Consider the following 15,577-nt stretch of genomic DNA (forward strand, 5'->3'; position numbering starts at 1 on the left):
CTTACTTCCAACAAATCACTACAAGCCCGCGGAGCGATCGATAGCTCCGGACGACCGCGCTTGACCTGCCCGAGGGGAGGGGAGAGCAGAGGGGGGGGACAGCCCCGGGCCCCTTTTTCTCCCCGCGGCGGATTTTGGGGCGCCCCGGCCCCGCTCCAGCCGAGCTCGCTGCGCGGCGGCGGAGCTCTGCGGAGGCTCCCGGCTGCCCCCTGCCCCTCTCCTGCCCCCGTCCCACCGCTCTGCCTGCCCTAAAGCCGCCCCCGGGCTCTGCACCCCTTCTCCGGGCTCGCACCGACTCCCCGAGGAGGGGCCGGATCCTGCCGCCGTCGGGAGCTGCTTTTTTCCCCCGTCCCGTGGCGCTGCCGCCCGCCCCCCCGGGCCGGGGCTCGGCCAGCACCTCATCCATTTCCAGCCGCACCTCCGCCGCCCTGGGCCCTATTTGCGGCTCCACTTTCAGGGCCGCACCGGTGCAGACCCCCCCGCACCGCCACGGGCCCCCCCTCCCGGTGAGCCGCCGCCGCTTGGTGCCCCCAGCCCCGGGGGGCGCTCCCTGCTCCTTGCAGGGGGGCTCGTCCGCTTTTATTTTTTATTTTTTTCCCCCAGCATTCGAGGAAATGGTTCAAAATTGCCTGAAAACCACCCTCCCGAAATGCCCCTTCGGCTGAGGGAGGCAGGGCCGAGTTCCCCCCAGCTCCCCCTGGTTTTGGGGTGCCCGCAGCCGCGCAGGGCGAGGCAGCGCAGCCCCGACGGGGCGGCCCGGCCCGGCCCAGCTCGGCTCGGCCCGGCCCGGCCCGGCCCCAGCTTTCTCCCGCGTTATTGCAGAGCCAGCCCCTTCCGCCGAACAACAGATGCAGCCTCTAATGCAAATATTGCCATTTCCCTGCTGAATTAGCCTTGTCACTTAGCCCAGAAGCTGGCAGCGTTAAGCCAGCTTGCATTTTAATTTGGCCCTGAAGTTACTTATTTCATTATTGATCAAACATAATGCTGAATCAATGTTCATCTTGTTACCTGGGCCATTTCCATGTAATACAGTGATAGCACTGCCTGGAGTTACTCATTCCCATCCCAAAGTGACTTTACCATAAAATCAATGCTTGTTTGTTACTGATATAAGGCGGCATCCATGGGATGAAGAGCAAATAAAGCGGCAACGTGCTCCAAAAGTTTGGACGGGATCCGCAGGCGAGCAAAGACTTTGATATCGAAATGCATTTTATCGGCATCGGCATCGCACTGCCCAGGCCGGTGGGACAGAAAATCTCCGGCTGCGAGCTGATGGGCTTTGATAGCGGAGGTGTTGCCATTTGTACACGTTACCTGCGAGCTAATGGGGAAACCGTTCCTAAAGCAGAGCATCATTACACGGCAGCTGTGGGCTGTAAGCTCTTCCGGGCAGGGACTGTTTGGGAAAAATAGTAATTAATACAATAGTAATTAATGATTGTGTCACAAGATTAGACTCCGCGCGGTGTTATCGTCAGTGCAGCTGCTGCTTCTTTTCTCTGCTCGTGTTTTCCCCTCCAGCTAATAACCCGAGTTACAAATTACACGAGGCTGTCCGCAGCCCCGCGTCTCCGAGCGGCGGCCGGAGAGCGTGGAAATACCCGGACCGGGAATTAAAGGCATCCCCGGACCGGGAACCAAAGAAATAACCGGACCGGGAACCAAATACATCCCCGGACCGGGAGCCATATAAATCCTCGGACCGGGAACCAGATTCCCGGACCGGGAGCTAGAGCCCGGACCGGGACACAGCCCCGCTGCCGCCGCAGCCGCCCTGCCCGAGTGCCCCTCTCCCGTCCCCGTGTCCCCGCGGTCCCCCCCGCCTCACCCCGGGGCGGTGCCGCCGGGCTGGGGAGGGGGACGGCGGAGCCACCGTCCCGTCCCGTCCCGTCCCGTCCCGTCCCGTCCCGTCCCTATCCCATCCCATCCCATCCCATCCCATCCCATCCCATCCCATCCCATCCCATCCCATCCCAATCCCATCCCCATCCCCGGGAGCCGTCGGGGGGACGCTGCCGGTGCCGGTGCCGGTGCGGGGGGCGCGGCAGCACCGTGCGGGATCTCCCCGCACCCCGCGGAGCAGCAGGAGGGCAGGGACCCCCCCGGCAGCCCCTCGGGGAGCCCGGGGGAGCCCTCCCGGGCCGGGGGCAGGCGGCGCACGAAGGCTGCGCCCTCCCTGCGGGCACCGGGGGGGAGGGCGAAGGGCGAGGGCACCCCGCGGCATCCCGGGGGGGGGCTTCGCCGCCGGCCCCCCCCCGCTCCGAGCATCCCCCGGCGGGGGTCGGCGCACAACAGCCGCACCGCCACCGCCGGGGCACGGCAGCCGCTCGTTGCGCCGGGCTATGGAAAGTCTGAGCCGGGTGCGTGAAATATATTGGCATCAAATTAGGGAATTGCGCTCGCAGATTGTAAATCACCCAAACGGTCAAACCACAGATATGAATCACGAATTCCTGTAAAGATTAATGTTTCCTAAGATTCACAGCAATTATGCATTTTTTGGACAAAAGCCTTCTCCCAACCTCTCATTCCCGAGCGCTGTGATTATTATTATTTTTTTTTAATTTTTTGTTTTCTGAAGTCTTTCCAGGTTTCGGTGGGGTTTCTAATGAACGATTTACCAAAGGAAAGGTTTTATTAACACCTCTGAAAACTCCAAAGTTTAAAGGGAGGGAGAGAGGGAGCGGATAGGAAGTTAGGTAACACAATATACTGACCTACTGGCACCGGTCCGAACGCAAACCAGCAAAGCACCACAATGGTGGGAAAAACTCGGCGAAATGGAAGGGAAAAAATACCTCCCGGGGCCGGCTTTGCCCGAGCGGGGCCGGGGCTGCTTCCCAGAGCTGCCCCCGCAGGCTTCAGCAGCCCCTGATGGCCCTTTTACCTTGGTTTACCCCCTTGTGGCACACGGAGCGGGCTGAGGTGCCTAAAAGGGGAGGAAGAGGACAGGGCTGGAGCAGAAAGGGGACGCTATGGGGAGGAAATAGGCTGGCGGGAGGTGTGCGGGACTTCAGGTCTCTCAGGCACTATTTTTCCCTTCTCGCCTCTGTGCAGAACTGGAGATAATAGTTGGGGCTGCAGGTAACGGAGCCTATTCTTATTCAATTTCCCTAAATGGCCTGGAGAGCACTTAAAAGCCCGGAGAGCTTCTGGCCAGCATTTTCTTATTAACTAATTTCACTTCGATCCTATTAAAGTGTATGCTTTATAACCTTCAAATGAACCTCTCTCTCCCTCTCCCTCCCTCCCCATCTTCCCTCTCTCTCCTCAAACAAAGCCATTACCTCCTAATGACAGGGCAGAGCACTTGCAGTGCCTGCCCCGGCCTCCCTGCCGGCCTGCCGGCCCCCAGCCCGGCTCCGCGCCCCCCGAGCGCGCCGCGGCCCGGCGGAGGTGCGCTCCCGGCCGCTTTGGGGGAAATCTCCGCAGTAATGGCTTTTAAATGGATACATATATTTACCATTTCAAACGGGCTCCGCTGTTTCCTGGTAACGCTCACCACAAATGGTAATAATAAAAGATGAAGTATTTTTTCTCACCTTAGGTCATTAGATTTACAGACAAGGTACTAAATCATCTGAGCTCCCCAAACCTTTAAGGGAAGGCGCGCACACACACTGCCGTCCCTTTCTCCTCTCCTCCCCCTTCTCGAGAAACCTGCAAAGGGAACGGAGACAAAACAGTCGCCGAGGCTCGAGGAATGTCTCCACGGAGCAGTTTACTACTTCTACTACTACGACCAATAAAAAAGTTGACGTTGGTTGCAGAGCGCAGACTGTCAGTGGCCTCTTCCCAAAGCCCTAACATGAAGGGTCATTAATTGTGTTTTCTTTCCAAATCATATGTCACTGCAATTAACAGATTCTGATCAAGAGACTCCTTTCAGATTGATTCCATATGTGATAAGGAATGTGCAGCTTGTTATCTATCTGTCGCCTTGGAATTATGGAAAAGCTTCAAACGTGTAATTTGAAGAGTCTTTTACCCGGCTCTTTGATCTTTCCCTCTATTTTCCTTAACTCTTTTTGCACCGCAGCCCCTCTCCCAATTCCACTCGTTTGCTGCCCCCCTCCCCGCCGCTCCCACCCGTGCCCGCCCGCGGGGGCTTCCCCCGGCCCCCTGGGAGCCCCCCCGGCCCCAGCCCCGCCGCTCGCAGCCCGCAGCCTCCGCAGCCCGTCCCCGGCTCCCCTCCGTCTCCGTGCCCCGGGGAGCGGGGCCAGCGGCACCCAGCGCCCGGAGCCGAGCCCCGGGGCCGGGCCGAGGGCTAGCGGGGTGGGGGGGGCCACGGCTGAGGCTGGTGCCGCAGCCCCGGAGCCGGCCCCGGCCTCGGGGAAGCCCCGCTCCGGGGCTGGTTTGAGCTCGGCGCCCGGCGGAGCGCTCCGGGAAGGGAGGGCGGCGAGGCCGGGGGGAGGGATGGAGGGAAGGAGGGGAGGGAAGGAGGGGAGGCGGGCGGGGGTGTGTGTGTTTGGGGTAATAAATCAGGAGCCGCTCTCCCGGCTTTGACAGGTCCCGGCCAGAAGACACGTGTCTGTCCGGCCGAGGAGCGCTCCGCCGCCGCGGCTCCCCCCGGGGGCGGCCCCGCTCGCCCCCCGCCCCGCGGCCGTCGGGCCCCGCACGGCTCCTCCCGGCTCCTCCCGGCCTCCCCGGAGGACGAGCCGGCCCCGGCCTCCCCGCCGCGGCTCCTTTCGCTTCGAGCCCGGCACAGCGGCTCCCGCTCGGCTTCCCTCTCCCGGCCGCTCGCTCCCCGCCCGGGGGGACGCGGCTCTGCCCCCCCGCACCCAGCCCGGCCCCGGAGCCCCCCGCGGGCCGTGCCCGAGCCGTGCGGGACCCTCCTCGCCGTGGACACCGCTCCGAGCACCCCCGGCCCGGTACGGCAGCGGGAGGACCGTCCGCTCCCCTCCCTCTCTCGCCCACCGTTTGCTGCTTTTTTCCGCTTCTTCTCTCCCCTTTTGAACCTCTCGGCCGAGCCCCGTGGCTCCGCACGCTGCTGCTCCAACCCATTCGCTCCGGAGACGTTTCCTGCCCGTTCCTCTCCCATTAATAACCCATCCCTCATCCTCGCCCTGACCTGCATCCATTCGCACCCATAAATTTCTCGCCTGCCGTGCCTCCCTCCCGGCTGGCCTCTGCTCCGTCTCCCCGGCGGGGCCCGCGCCCCACATCACCCCACAACACCCTAACATCATCCCACAGCACCCCACAACTCCCGAACATCACCCCACAACTCCCCAAATCACCCCGATCGCCCCGCATCCCCCCTGCGCCCTGCCCGCCGCCCCGGCAGGGTCGGGCTGCGAGCGATCGCGCCGGGGATTCAAAACCTCTCCGGGTGCCACCAGGCAGCGGGCGAGGAAACCAAACGCTCCTGCGAGCCGCTCAACGCCGGGCAGCCCCGAAAGGACGGGGCCGAGGCGTGCGGGGCCGCCGGTGTCCCCCAGCCCGCTGTGGGGGGGGTCCTGAGCGCCGCCACCCCGCGGCGGGGGGCTCGCCCCATTGCCCACCTCGTCCCCATTCCCCCCAGGAGGAGAGAGTTTGGGAAAGCTGCCGCCTGGCTCCGCCGAGCCCGTCACAGCGCCCGAGCCGAGCGAGCGGGGAAGTTGAAGCAAAATCAGGACGTGGTGCGGTCCCCGAAACGGGTTCGCCGCCCGTTTTCCTTCTGAATTAAAAAGAAATAAACATGTAACCGAATTTGGTGCTGTTATCTCCATTGCATTATGCTATCAAAACCCATTACGGGAGCAGCGTTGGCTAGAAGAAAATAAATTCCTCCAACCCAGACTTGTTTTTGCACTAGATTAGCAGATAAGAAATGCTATAAAGATGAACTTAATACGATTAGAGATGTTTCCTACAGATTTTCATATATTGATTCAGGGAATTTTAATTCTGGAGCTTGCTTTGCTATAATCCGCATTTATTACAAGCTGATATAGTTTTATTATAGCAAGCTATCAAGGTCGATTCCTTTAACTGCGTAATCTGACATGAATTTCATTTTTAAAGAAATGTAGTTATAAAAATCCATACTGTGGGCACAGTGGTTATATTGTACCTAAATCACATTGGAAAGGCAATAAATCCGCAGAGCGCTTCGGAGCAGAGGGGAACACGGCTAAACCGCCCTCCCAACTCCTCAAAGCCCTAAAAAAACTTTTTTTTTTTTTTTTTTTTTTTTTAGGATTTAGTTTTAAAGAAACGCCGAGCTTTCCCCGGGGCGGATAAGCTCCCGCTCCCCACCAGCTCAGCCCCACAGGTTGCGGGAGCTTTTCCCCCTCGCCCCAGCCCCTGGCCAGCCGCGCAGGGACGGCTCGGGACACATTTGCGCCCTGCCGGGACGCGCTGCGCTCGCAGCAGCCTCGCAGCGCGGCATCGCCGGGCTGGGAGAGGCGGGGGGCGAGAGCGAAGGGTAATTTAAAATGTGTTGATCGTAAAAAAAAAAAAAAAAAAAAAAAAAAAAAGGTTTATCCAGTAATTAAAACGTGGCCGGGCTCCCTCCCAATAGCTCCTTACAGCACCGCGCCGCTGCTCCCTTTGCAAATGTTGCACGTACCAGGTACTTCCTTCTAAGCCTTGTAGTGCTTCAGAACAGAGGGAATAAGCAAAATGATCATAAATTTCCTAATTAGAGATTTCGCACCAAGACAAAAAGGTGTTAATGAGTTTAATTCCAGTGCCTGTCATTGTCCCTTTTTTCACACCACTTATTTACTAATGGCCCAGAGGGCTGCTCCCGTCTCTCCTTTGTTAAGATTTTAATTTGCCTTCTTTTCTGCCTTTGATGTAAAATTGTGACCTACAACTCTTTGAAGTCCCTTATTAGGAGGAAAATTAACTTAGCTTTTCCACTGTATCTGCCCACTGTTAGCCCAGACAAAATGTAGAGAACTCCTTAAAGATTCAGTACATCAGGAAAAATTTCAAGGTAGCCCAGGAAATGCAAATTTCTTTCAAAATCCGAGAGTCTTTAAATCTGTGCTAGGAGAGGTAACCCTCGCCAGGGCCGGGGGGGGAGGTTGGGGGGGCGATGCAGGAATATCTTAATAAAGGAAACAAAATGAGCCCGGGCAAGGGAAGGATGTAAATTGGAAAACCTGAAAAGGGGTGGGTGGTGGTGGGAAGAGCCTTTATTTTTAAATGTCACAACTTTTTCCTGTCCCTCTCGTGTGCCACTCACAGCTGACACCCTGGCTTCCCATGCTCCGGGGGAGGGGGGGGGGGGGTCCACGAAAGAAATTATATCTAAATCTATCTCTATATAATTAGAATACCGCGAGGCAGGGTTAAACCTTTGTAAAACACACAACTGATTGGCGATTGCTAAAACGAGATTTGAAAGCAACTCAAATAAAAGATCGCGACGTCAGTAAACAGATTTAGAAAAAAAAAAAAAAGAGAGAGAGAGAGAGAAGCCAGTGACAAACCCGGCGAGAGCGAGCTCTGGGCATGAGAGAGAGAGAGAGAGAGGCAGAGGGAGAGAGAGAGACTTAAAAGAAATAGGAGGGGCTTGCGAGAGACTAGAAATGTCAATCAGAGCCCGGAGTCCCAATAATCTCAGGCAATCTGTTAGGACCTGACCCGGGTCCACTCAGATCAATAGGAAAAGTGCGAGAAGAAAGAAGCGCTCGGCTCGCTTACCGCGGCGGCCGGAGCAGGAGGGACCCCGCGGCACCCCCGGCCGCCCCCCCGATGCCTGCCGGAGCCCGCGGCCGCCGCTGAAAGTGCGGCCGGGCGGCGAGGGCGAGCGCCGCGGCTCCCCGCTCCGCTGCTCCTTTCTCCCCTTTCTCTCCCTTTTTCCTTTCTTCCCCCCCCCCTTCCTTCCCCCCCCCTCCTCCCCCTGCCCCCGCTGCCCCCCGCCATGGCTTTCCCGCAGCTGGGCTACCAGTACATCAGGCCCATTTACCCCGCCGAGCGCCCGGGGAGCGGCGGCGGCGGCGGCTCCCGGGGCGGCGCGGAGCTGGCCCCGTCCGGGCCCCTCTCCAACGTGCTCTCCTCCATGTACGGCTCGCCCTACGCCGCCGCCGCCGCCGCCCAGGGCTACGGAGCCTTCCTGCCCTACGCCGCCGAGCTGCCCATCTTCCCCCAGCTGGTAAGAAGCCCCCCCGGGGGCGTGGGGAGGGGGGTCCCCGGGGTGCCGGGAGGGTGGAAAGGGGAGCGCCGGGGATGCGCCCCGAGAAAATTCCGCGCTTAGGGTTTGACGGCTGCGGGGGGCTCCGGAGGGACCGCAGACAGCCGGGGGGGCCGCCGAGGGGGTGCCGAGCGGGGTGTCCCGTCCCCCCCCCCCCAAAAAAAAACCCCAAACCCCAAACCCCGACCCCGAGGTACGGAGGGAGCGGGGCCGATCCGGCGCGGTGCGGAGCGTGGGCGCCGCCTGAGCCCGGCCGCCCCTTCCCGTGTCGCTGCAGGGCGCCCAGTACGAGCTGAAGGAGAGCCCGGGGGTGCAGCACGCCGCCTTCCCCCCCCACCACCCCGCCTTCTACCCCTACGGACAGTACCAGTTCGGGGACCCGTCGAGGCCCAAGAACGCCACCCGGGAGAGCACCAGCACCCTCAAGGCCTGGCTCAACGAGCACCGCAAGAACCCCTACCCCACCAAGGGCGAGAAGATCATGCTGGCCATCATCACCAAGATGACCCTCACCCAGGTCTCCACCTGGTTCGCCAACGCGCGGCGGAGGCTGAAGAAGGAGAACAAGATGACCTGGGCCCCCCGCAGCAGGACCGACGAGGAGGGCAACTCCTACGGCAGCGACCACGAGGGGGAAGAGGACAAGAGGGAGGACGAGGAGGAGATCGACCTGGAGAACATCGACACCGAGAACATCGAGAGCACCAAGGACGAGCTGGAGGACGAGCTGCAGGACGCCGACCTCCTGCACTCCGACTCCAAGACGGACTCGGAGGGCTCCGAGGGCTTCGAGGACCTGCCCGCCCCCGAGGAGCGCTACCTCGAGGCCGCCGACGGGGAGCCGCACCGCCTCCGCCACCACCACCTCCGCCACCACCACCACCACCACCATCACCACCACCACCACAAGTGCGAGCTCCCCGCCGCCCCCCCGCCGCCCGCGGGCCTGGAGCCCCTGCAGCCTCCCCTCCGGCCTCCCCTGCAGCCTCCGCCGCGCCTCCACTCGCCCCCATCCTCCGCCTCGTCCTCCGCCGCCTCCTCCCCGACGGACGGCGCTTTGGCCGGCACCGTGCCCAAGCCCAAAATCTGGTCCCTGGCCGAGACGGCCACCAGCCCGGACAACCCCCGCAAGTCCCCCGGGGGGGGCTCCCCGCCGGCCGCCGCCCCCCAGCCGCTGCCGCTGCCCCCCCCGCCGCCCCCGCCGCACAGACTCGTCCCCTCCTGCCCCTTGGGCAAATTCCCCAACTGGACCAACCGCGCCTTCCCGAGCCACCACCACCACCACCACCACCACCCGCCCCCGGCCCCGCACCCCCTGGCCTTACTGAACACTCCCCACCTGCTGGGGCTGGGGGCCGCCCCCGCCGCCCCCCCGGGCGCCGCCGCTTTCCCGCGAGCCGCGGACCAGGCGCAGAGCGCGGAGCCCCCCGGAGCAGGTGACCGCTGAGCGGGGACGCGCGGGGGACGCGCGGGGACGCGCGGATGCGGAGCGGATGCGGAGCGGGGGCTGCGCGGAGCGGGCGAAGGGCGCCGGCCGTCGGGGGGCTCCGCGGGGCTGCGGGGGGGGCTCCGCGGCGGCCCCGCGGGGGCTTCGCGGCGGCCCGGGGCCGGCCCCGAGGTTTGCTCGCGGCTCGGAGTGTATTTTTTCATTTTTTGCCCCCCCCCCCCCGCTTTTGACGGTCGGAGCTCTGTCGGGTTCGCGAGGCGCTGCGGTGCGAGCTGGAGGCTAGTGGCTGAACGCAGGGCTGGAGGGAGGGGGGGATAAATCGGGGGCTAAAAAGGAACGCTTTTTTTTTTTTCTTCTCTTTTTAGATCGATCTAGTGCCTTGGAAGTAGAGAAAAAGTTAATAAAGACAGCTTTCCAGCCAGTGCAGAGGCGGTAAGAGATTGCTTCCTCAGTCTCCTAAGGATATATGGAGGGAGTTGTAAATGGTTAGCCCGGGTCTCCGCTTCTTTGGTGCCCTTTCAGGGCGGCTTCTTGTTCTTCCCCCGAGTGCGCGGTGGGTTGTTCTGATTTTTCCCCTTTTCCCCCTTTTTTTCTTTTTCTTTTCCGCTGTTCCTTCGGGCCTCTGCGGCTCCCCGGCGCGGAGCGGAGCCGCGCTGGGTTCGCGCAGCCCCGGCCGGGCACGGAGGGAGCGCGGCGAGAGGCGGCCGGGGAGCGAAGCTCGGCCCGGGGGGCACAATAAGGCAGGGAAACGGCAGGTCCGAGAGGAGAGCAGGGAAAGGACAATTTAGAGAGAAACGCAGGGAAACGGCAACGCCGAGAGCCGGCAGGAAAACTTCAGGGCTGAGCCCCGCTGGCCGCAGCTCGGCGCAGCGCTCGCCGAAGCCCATCGCGCTTCTCGGGAAGCCCCACGGGGGTTCAGAGCCAGCTCCTTTTGCCGTGCCCCCCCCTAAAACTTTTCACATTTAGCAATCTATTTTTTAAAATAGCCTCAACGACAAAACTAGAGCTACTCACCTTTAAAAACAGCGTGGCAGCCCAGCCTCTCTCGCAGTATTAAATATCTTTTTTTTTTCTGTGTCATTTTGTTTTTCCAGGCCCCAGAACCAGCTCGATGCCGCTATGGTTCTATCGGCGTTGTCATCATCATAGTTAATTTTTTATTGTGGTTGTAATGATTGTAAAAAGAAATCTCTGTATAGTTACGACTTGTAAGCATGTCCGTATATTAAAACTAAAAGGGAAAGAAAAAAAAAAAAACGCAAAAAATCCCAACCCCGCTTCTGTACTATCATCGGGATTAGCTGAGTTTGTGAGGTTTTTTGGAAGTCCGGTGAGAACTAGGTGTTTCCATTTTTTTTTTTCGTTCGTTTGTTTTTGTACATACGGTTACAAAAAAAAAAAAAACACAAAAGCTGTACATACGTGTGAACCAAATTGTACCAGAAAGTATCTATTTTTGGCTAATAAATAAACCGTTGCCACTTTGCCTACACTCTCGCTTGCCGCCTCTGCGGTGCTTTTCCCCGAGGCTGCTGCGGGGCGGGCACCCCCGGGGCCGAACCGAGCCGGGCAGGGCCGAGCCGAGCCCAACCGAGCCGGGCTGAGCCCAGCCGGGCCGAGCCGAGCCCCGCCGAGCCGGGCTGAGCCCCGCCGAGCCCGGCCGCTCCCCGTGGCTCCAGCCTGGAGCCGCAGCTCCCCCTGGCGGGGGCGGCCGCCGGCGGTGGCCCCTTTCCCCCGAGCCCCCCGGCTGGGGGTTTTGTTGCCCCGTCCGACCCCACAGCTGGGTCCGGGGGGGGGGTTTGGGGTGCGTGCCCCCAGCCCTCCCCTCCGCCCGGCCCTGGGAATGGGGTAAAGGCGGGGGGGGGGCAGAGGAATAAATAAATACCTGGCGCTTTTCTCGGCTTGCTGCTGGAGCCGGCGGGGGGGGAGGGAGCCGGGAGCGAGGAAGCAGGAGTTAAAATGAAGTTAAAGTACAAACAGCAGCACATAGCTGACATGCTTCAAGTTTAGACAGTACAAGATATGCAAATGTGCGGGGCTGCGCAGTATTGACATTTTGAGGCCATAGTGATAGGAATGTATTATTTATAGGATCGGGTTGCGCTAGGCCGATAAACCACATTTTCAACCTAGGCGTTTGTAAGCGATGATATTTATATATATATATCCATATATATGTATCTATATAGGTTCACACTCCATAGCCGTGTGTCTGTGTGTCTGCTCGCCCTGTGTACGCGTTTCGAGACCTGGCAGTTACCGTGCTCCCCGGCGGGCCGTGCGGAGCAGTGGGGGACCCCTGACGGATTTGCAGCCCCTGCTTCCCCCCCCGTCCCCTTCCTTTTCACATACGTTCTGCCTGGCCCCGGCCAGCCCTGGAAACGGCGTTTGCCTCCTCACAGCGCTGTCTTTCTGCCAGGAACTGTTCCCCTTCTTGCACTCCAACAGGCTCCTGAAACGAGGGGAAACTCTGTGGGTGGGTGGTTAGCAAACGGATTGTTTCTCATGTAAATTTTACCCAGTCTCTCTGCACTCTGTAGCCCTGCTTTTTCCTTAGCCAATTCTGGCTGAGGGGAGAAAAAAAAAAAAAAAAAAAAAAAAGATTAATGGCATGTAAAATGGGAGGGGTTGGGGGGAGAGAAAGCTAGAGGCGAATTTCCACATCCCCTTCCTCTGGACATCCTGGTGGGTTTTCCATAGAAACTTTCACACAGTGGCCAGACAGACGCTTAAAAGGGGATGGAAGAAAATAATGAGACCGCGATGGGAAAACAATCGCATCCCCAGCTTTCCACCTCCACTAAAGGCTGCTCTGCCTCGGCGGCACAGCCGCTCGGCTCCCCGGCCCCGCTGCCCCAGCTCGCGGGATGCTCGGGTGGCGGCGCTGGGCAAGGCGCCCCGTCGGCTTCTGGAGGTGCAAACTCGGCTCCCCCGAGGGAGAGAGCAGTCTTTGTGCCTGCCCAGCTTCCCTAACGGGGAGAAAATTCCCATTAATTTTGTGAGGAAACGTTTTGTTACGCGTGTTTCAACAAAACATTAAAAATCCTGCTCCTATTTTTTTTTTTAGAACTCACTCGCACAGCTTGACAGCCTCGCTGGAGCTGCAGCCAGGCCTGCCCGCCACAGCTCCGAGAGGCCTCCTGCTCCCTCCCTCCCTCCCTCCCTCTCTCTTGGCTGCTCTTTTCCTGTCTAATCAATTATCTCCCTAGCTAGTCCTTCTCAAAGGTGAGAGCTCATTATGCATATTCATAAATCACAGCTCCCAGCCCTGACACTGATTGATGTAATCATCTCCCGCTCGCTCCTTCCTGCGCTGGAGGAAGCGCGGCAAGGAGGAGGCAGGAGGAGCGGGGGGCTTGGAGCTGTCGGCCCCCTTGTGCCGGGGCTTGCTGCCTGCTCCTGGCCCGGCACAGGCCACGGAGAAGCCAGGAGGGAGCCTTGTGAGCCGAGACCTGGCCGGGAGGTGCCTTGAGGAGCTAGCTCTCACGCAGATGAAATTAGAGGAGCAAGGAAAGGATCCCCCCCGCTACACGCGTACGGTTTTCACCACCAGGAATCAGAACGTGCATGGAAATAACCCCCCCAAATCCTTCACGTCAGCTTTTATTTTCCTTGGAGAGTTAAAGCTGAAAAGACGTGCTCTGGTACGGATCCTGACGGTGAGAGTTTAGGTATTTGACATCATAAACAGCTTCACCGCTATACCCGCGACTCTTCGCAGTAGCTGTGCTGTAGAAATGCAATGAAAAAAGTTGCAAATGCCAAAAGTTACTGCTGCGAGGGCTGGAGGGCAAAAGGGCTCCTCCAGCCCAGCCCACCGGCTTTGGAGATAGGAGAGGGTATCTCATCCCTGAGCTGGTGCCCAAAGCGTGCTTGAGCACGGCAGCCCTGGAGATGCCGTGCAGATTGTGTGGTTTACCTGCACGGTTACGAGTTGCACTCCTAAAATACCTCTTTTTATCACTTTGATCAGAACTATCAGCGTACTAAAGTAGTAATACAAAAATATATGCCCTGGAAATCATAACGAGATACAAATCAAAGGGAGTCCTAATCAACTACTTTTGAGAGTGTTATCTTCCTTGTTAACAAATGGTAATAAGAAAATTAAGGCTTATAGCTTGCTTGCATTTTATCTACGAGAACCAATAAAGATATCAGATGCTCTTTGTTTTATATGTTTGAATGTAAAGCGGAATAATGAAGAACATGTACCTTCTAAGGACGCGTTTGCTTCGTGGCTATTAACCCTTTCCAAGGCCAGTGAAATTCGGAATTGCAGGAGGAGGAAGAGGCTGTGCTGCTCCCAGCTTTCTGCAGCCAGCCTTTGCCGCAGTCGAGACAACATCTTTTTTTATTAAATGCTGAAATTGGAACAAAGCAACAATGGCTGCTTGCTAACTATGCATGTCCAACAGGCCTCTTTACTATTCAGCAAATGGAAGATATTAAACAACATTTTGCTTAAAGGTACACTGAGGCCATTTCCATTAGGACATGGTGTCATTCATTTATTCACATGTTAAGTGGATGTCCTTGTGGCTAATGAGTAATAATCAACAGTGACTCCACTTTATTCCTTTGCTCCCAGCAATGTTAAATACTCTGATGGAGTCTCTTTGCTGACACACTAGAGAATATGGTTAAAAAGTGCTAAAGGACATTTTCAGCATCGAGCAGCCACATACACACATGCTGGAAATAGCACTTTTATTGCAGCCCATTCTAGTGGGCTTTGTTCCTGGTTAAGGCACGGCATGTGGAAAACGCTGATATTTATTTGAAGATAGTTTGTGCCTCAAGAGCCAAGAACTCTCTCGGTCTGAGAGGTCCTTGGCTACTGCTGGGAGATGAGCTCTTGTCCACCTGGTTTAGGAAAATCAAACGTACCCTACAGTCCCTTCCCTCAGTTCTGTATAGGGCTTCACAGGGATGTGTAGTGGAGGAGTGATTTAGGACAAAACCTTTCCCACAAAATATCTTTTTATTATTATTATTATTTTTTAATAAAATAAAGTAACTCTCCTACCAGCTAATTAGTCCATTTTATTACATCAACCTTGGCAGCTAAGTAGGTTAACAAACTATATTAATATATATTTTTTCCTCTACATGATTGCTTACACCGGAGTCTGCAGCTTGGTTGTCTCCCGTGTCAATGCCTAAAGTTTGAAAGGTATAAATGAATCATTCTTGGTCATGATTAAGCTTAAGTTAGAAATAAAATATGTCAATCAATCTGGTTGGAAATGTTCCTGCTGTCTAAGTTGGTTATGCAAAACACTCTAAGGTGTATAGGCATGCTCAATTAGGTCAAGGGATCTGATGGCACTCCTACCCACAAATGTGTGTCACTTGGATTCCTCATTATTTTTAGCAGTGGTGAAAATGCATGTCAGTAGGCCAGCTAGCCAGGCTAGAATAAAATTACTTACTGGGAGCGCATGAAAACGGGGTTTTAATACATTAATATTATACCTATTTTCAAGCAAAACAGTGGAAGAAAATACGTCTCGCTCTCTGCCTAGAAAATACATGACTCACTATTGAATTCCTCAGCCATCATTACCATAACTCACACTGGACTGTGCGGTACTCAAGACACCTTCGCAGTAAAATTTAAGTGCCTAAAAACATAGATGTAATGTGAAATTAGATACAAGGAGTAAAACATCAATTTGCTCTGTTACAGTCTAACTGGCTTCCAAGAGAGGCAAAGCGCAAGCTTCACGAGAAGATTAGATCGTCCCTATTCCAAAATTATTTAATGAAAATGGGCACTGGAAATGGCTATCGACCAGCAGTGCTTGTGCCTGAGTTCTCAAATGGAGACTTTCGTGAGCGATTCCCAGAGAAGACAATGTCAGAAATTCACGCCTGATAGACAGGTTCCCTCTGGTGTACTAAATCAAACCCTAATGCTAATAGAAATGTTTTCATATAATTTCAGAAAAAAAAAAGGCCAGGATGAGCAAGTTTTAGCACTCATGCCTGCC

The 15,577-nt window shown here is 57.1% G+C and overlaps 1 protein-coding gene across 1 annotated transcript; it reads left to right on the forward strand.

The window, feature by feature from the left end:
- The first annotated feature begins 7,541 nt into the window (after nt 1–7,541).
- On the forward strand, nt 7,542–11,073 carry IRX3 (iroquois homeobox 3). The gene is made up of 4 exons (XM_084533364.1): nt 7,542–8,095; nt 8,412–9,570; nt 9,947–10,013; nt 10,676–11,073. Exons 1-4 carry the CDS (start codon nt 7,865–7,867, stop codon nt 10,728–10,730), a joined length of 1,512 nt encoding a protein of 503 aa, XP_084389490.1. The 5' UTR covers nt 7,542–7,864; the 3' UTR covers nt 10,731–11,073.
- Nucleotides 11,074–15,577: the final 4,504 nt, after the last annotated feature.

The sequence above is a fragment of the Aythya ferina genome (genome assembly GCF_964211825.1).
Source record: "Aythya ferina genome assembly, chromosome: 12".
In the NCBI taxonomy this organism is placed as follows: Eukaryota; Metazoa; Chordata; class Aves; order Anseriformes; family Anatidae; genus Aythya; species Aythya ferina.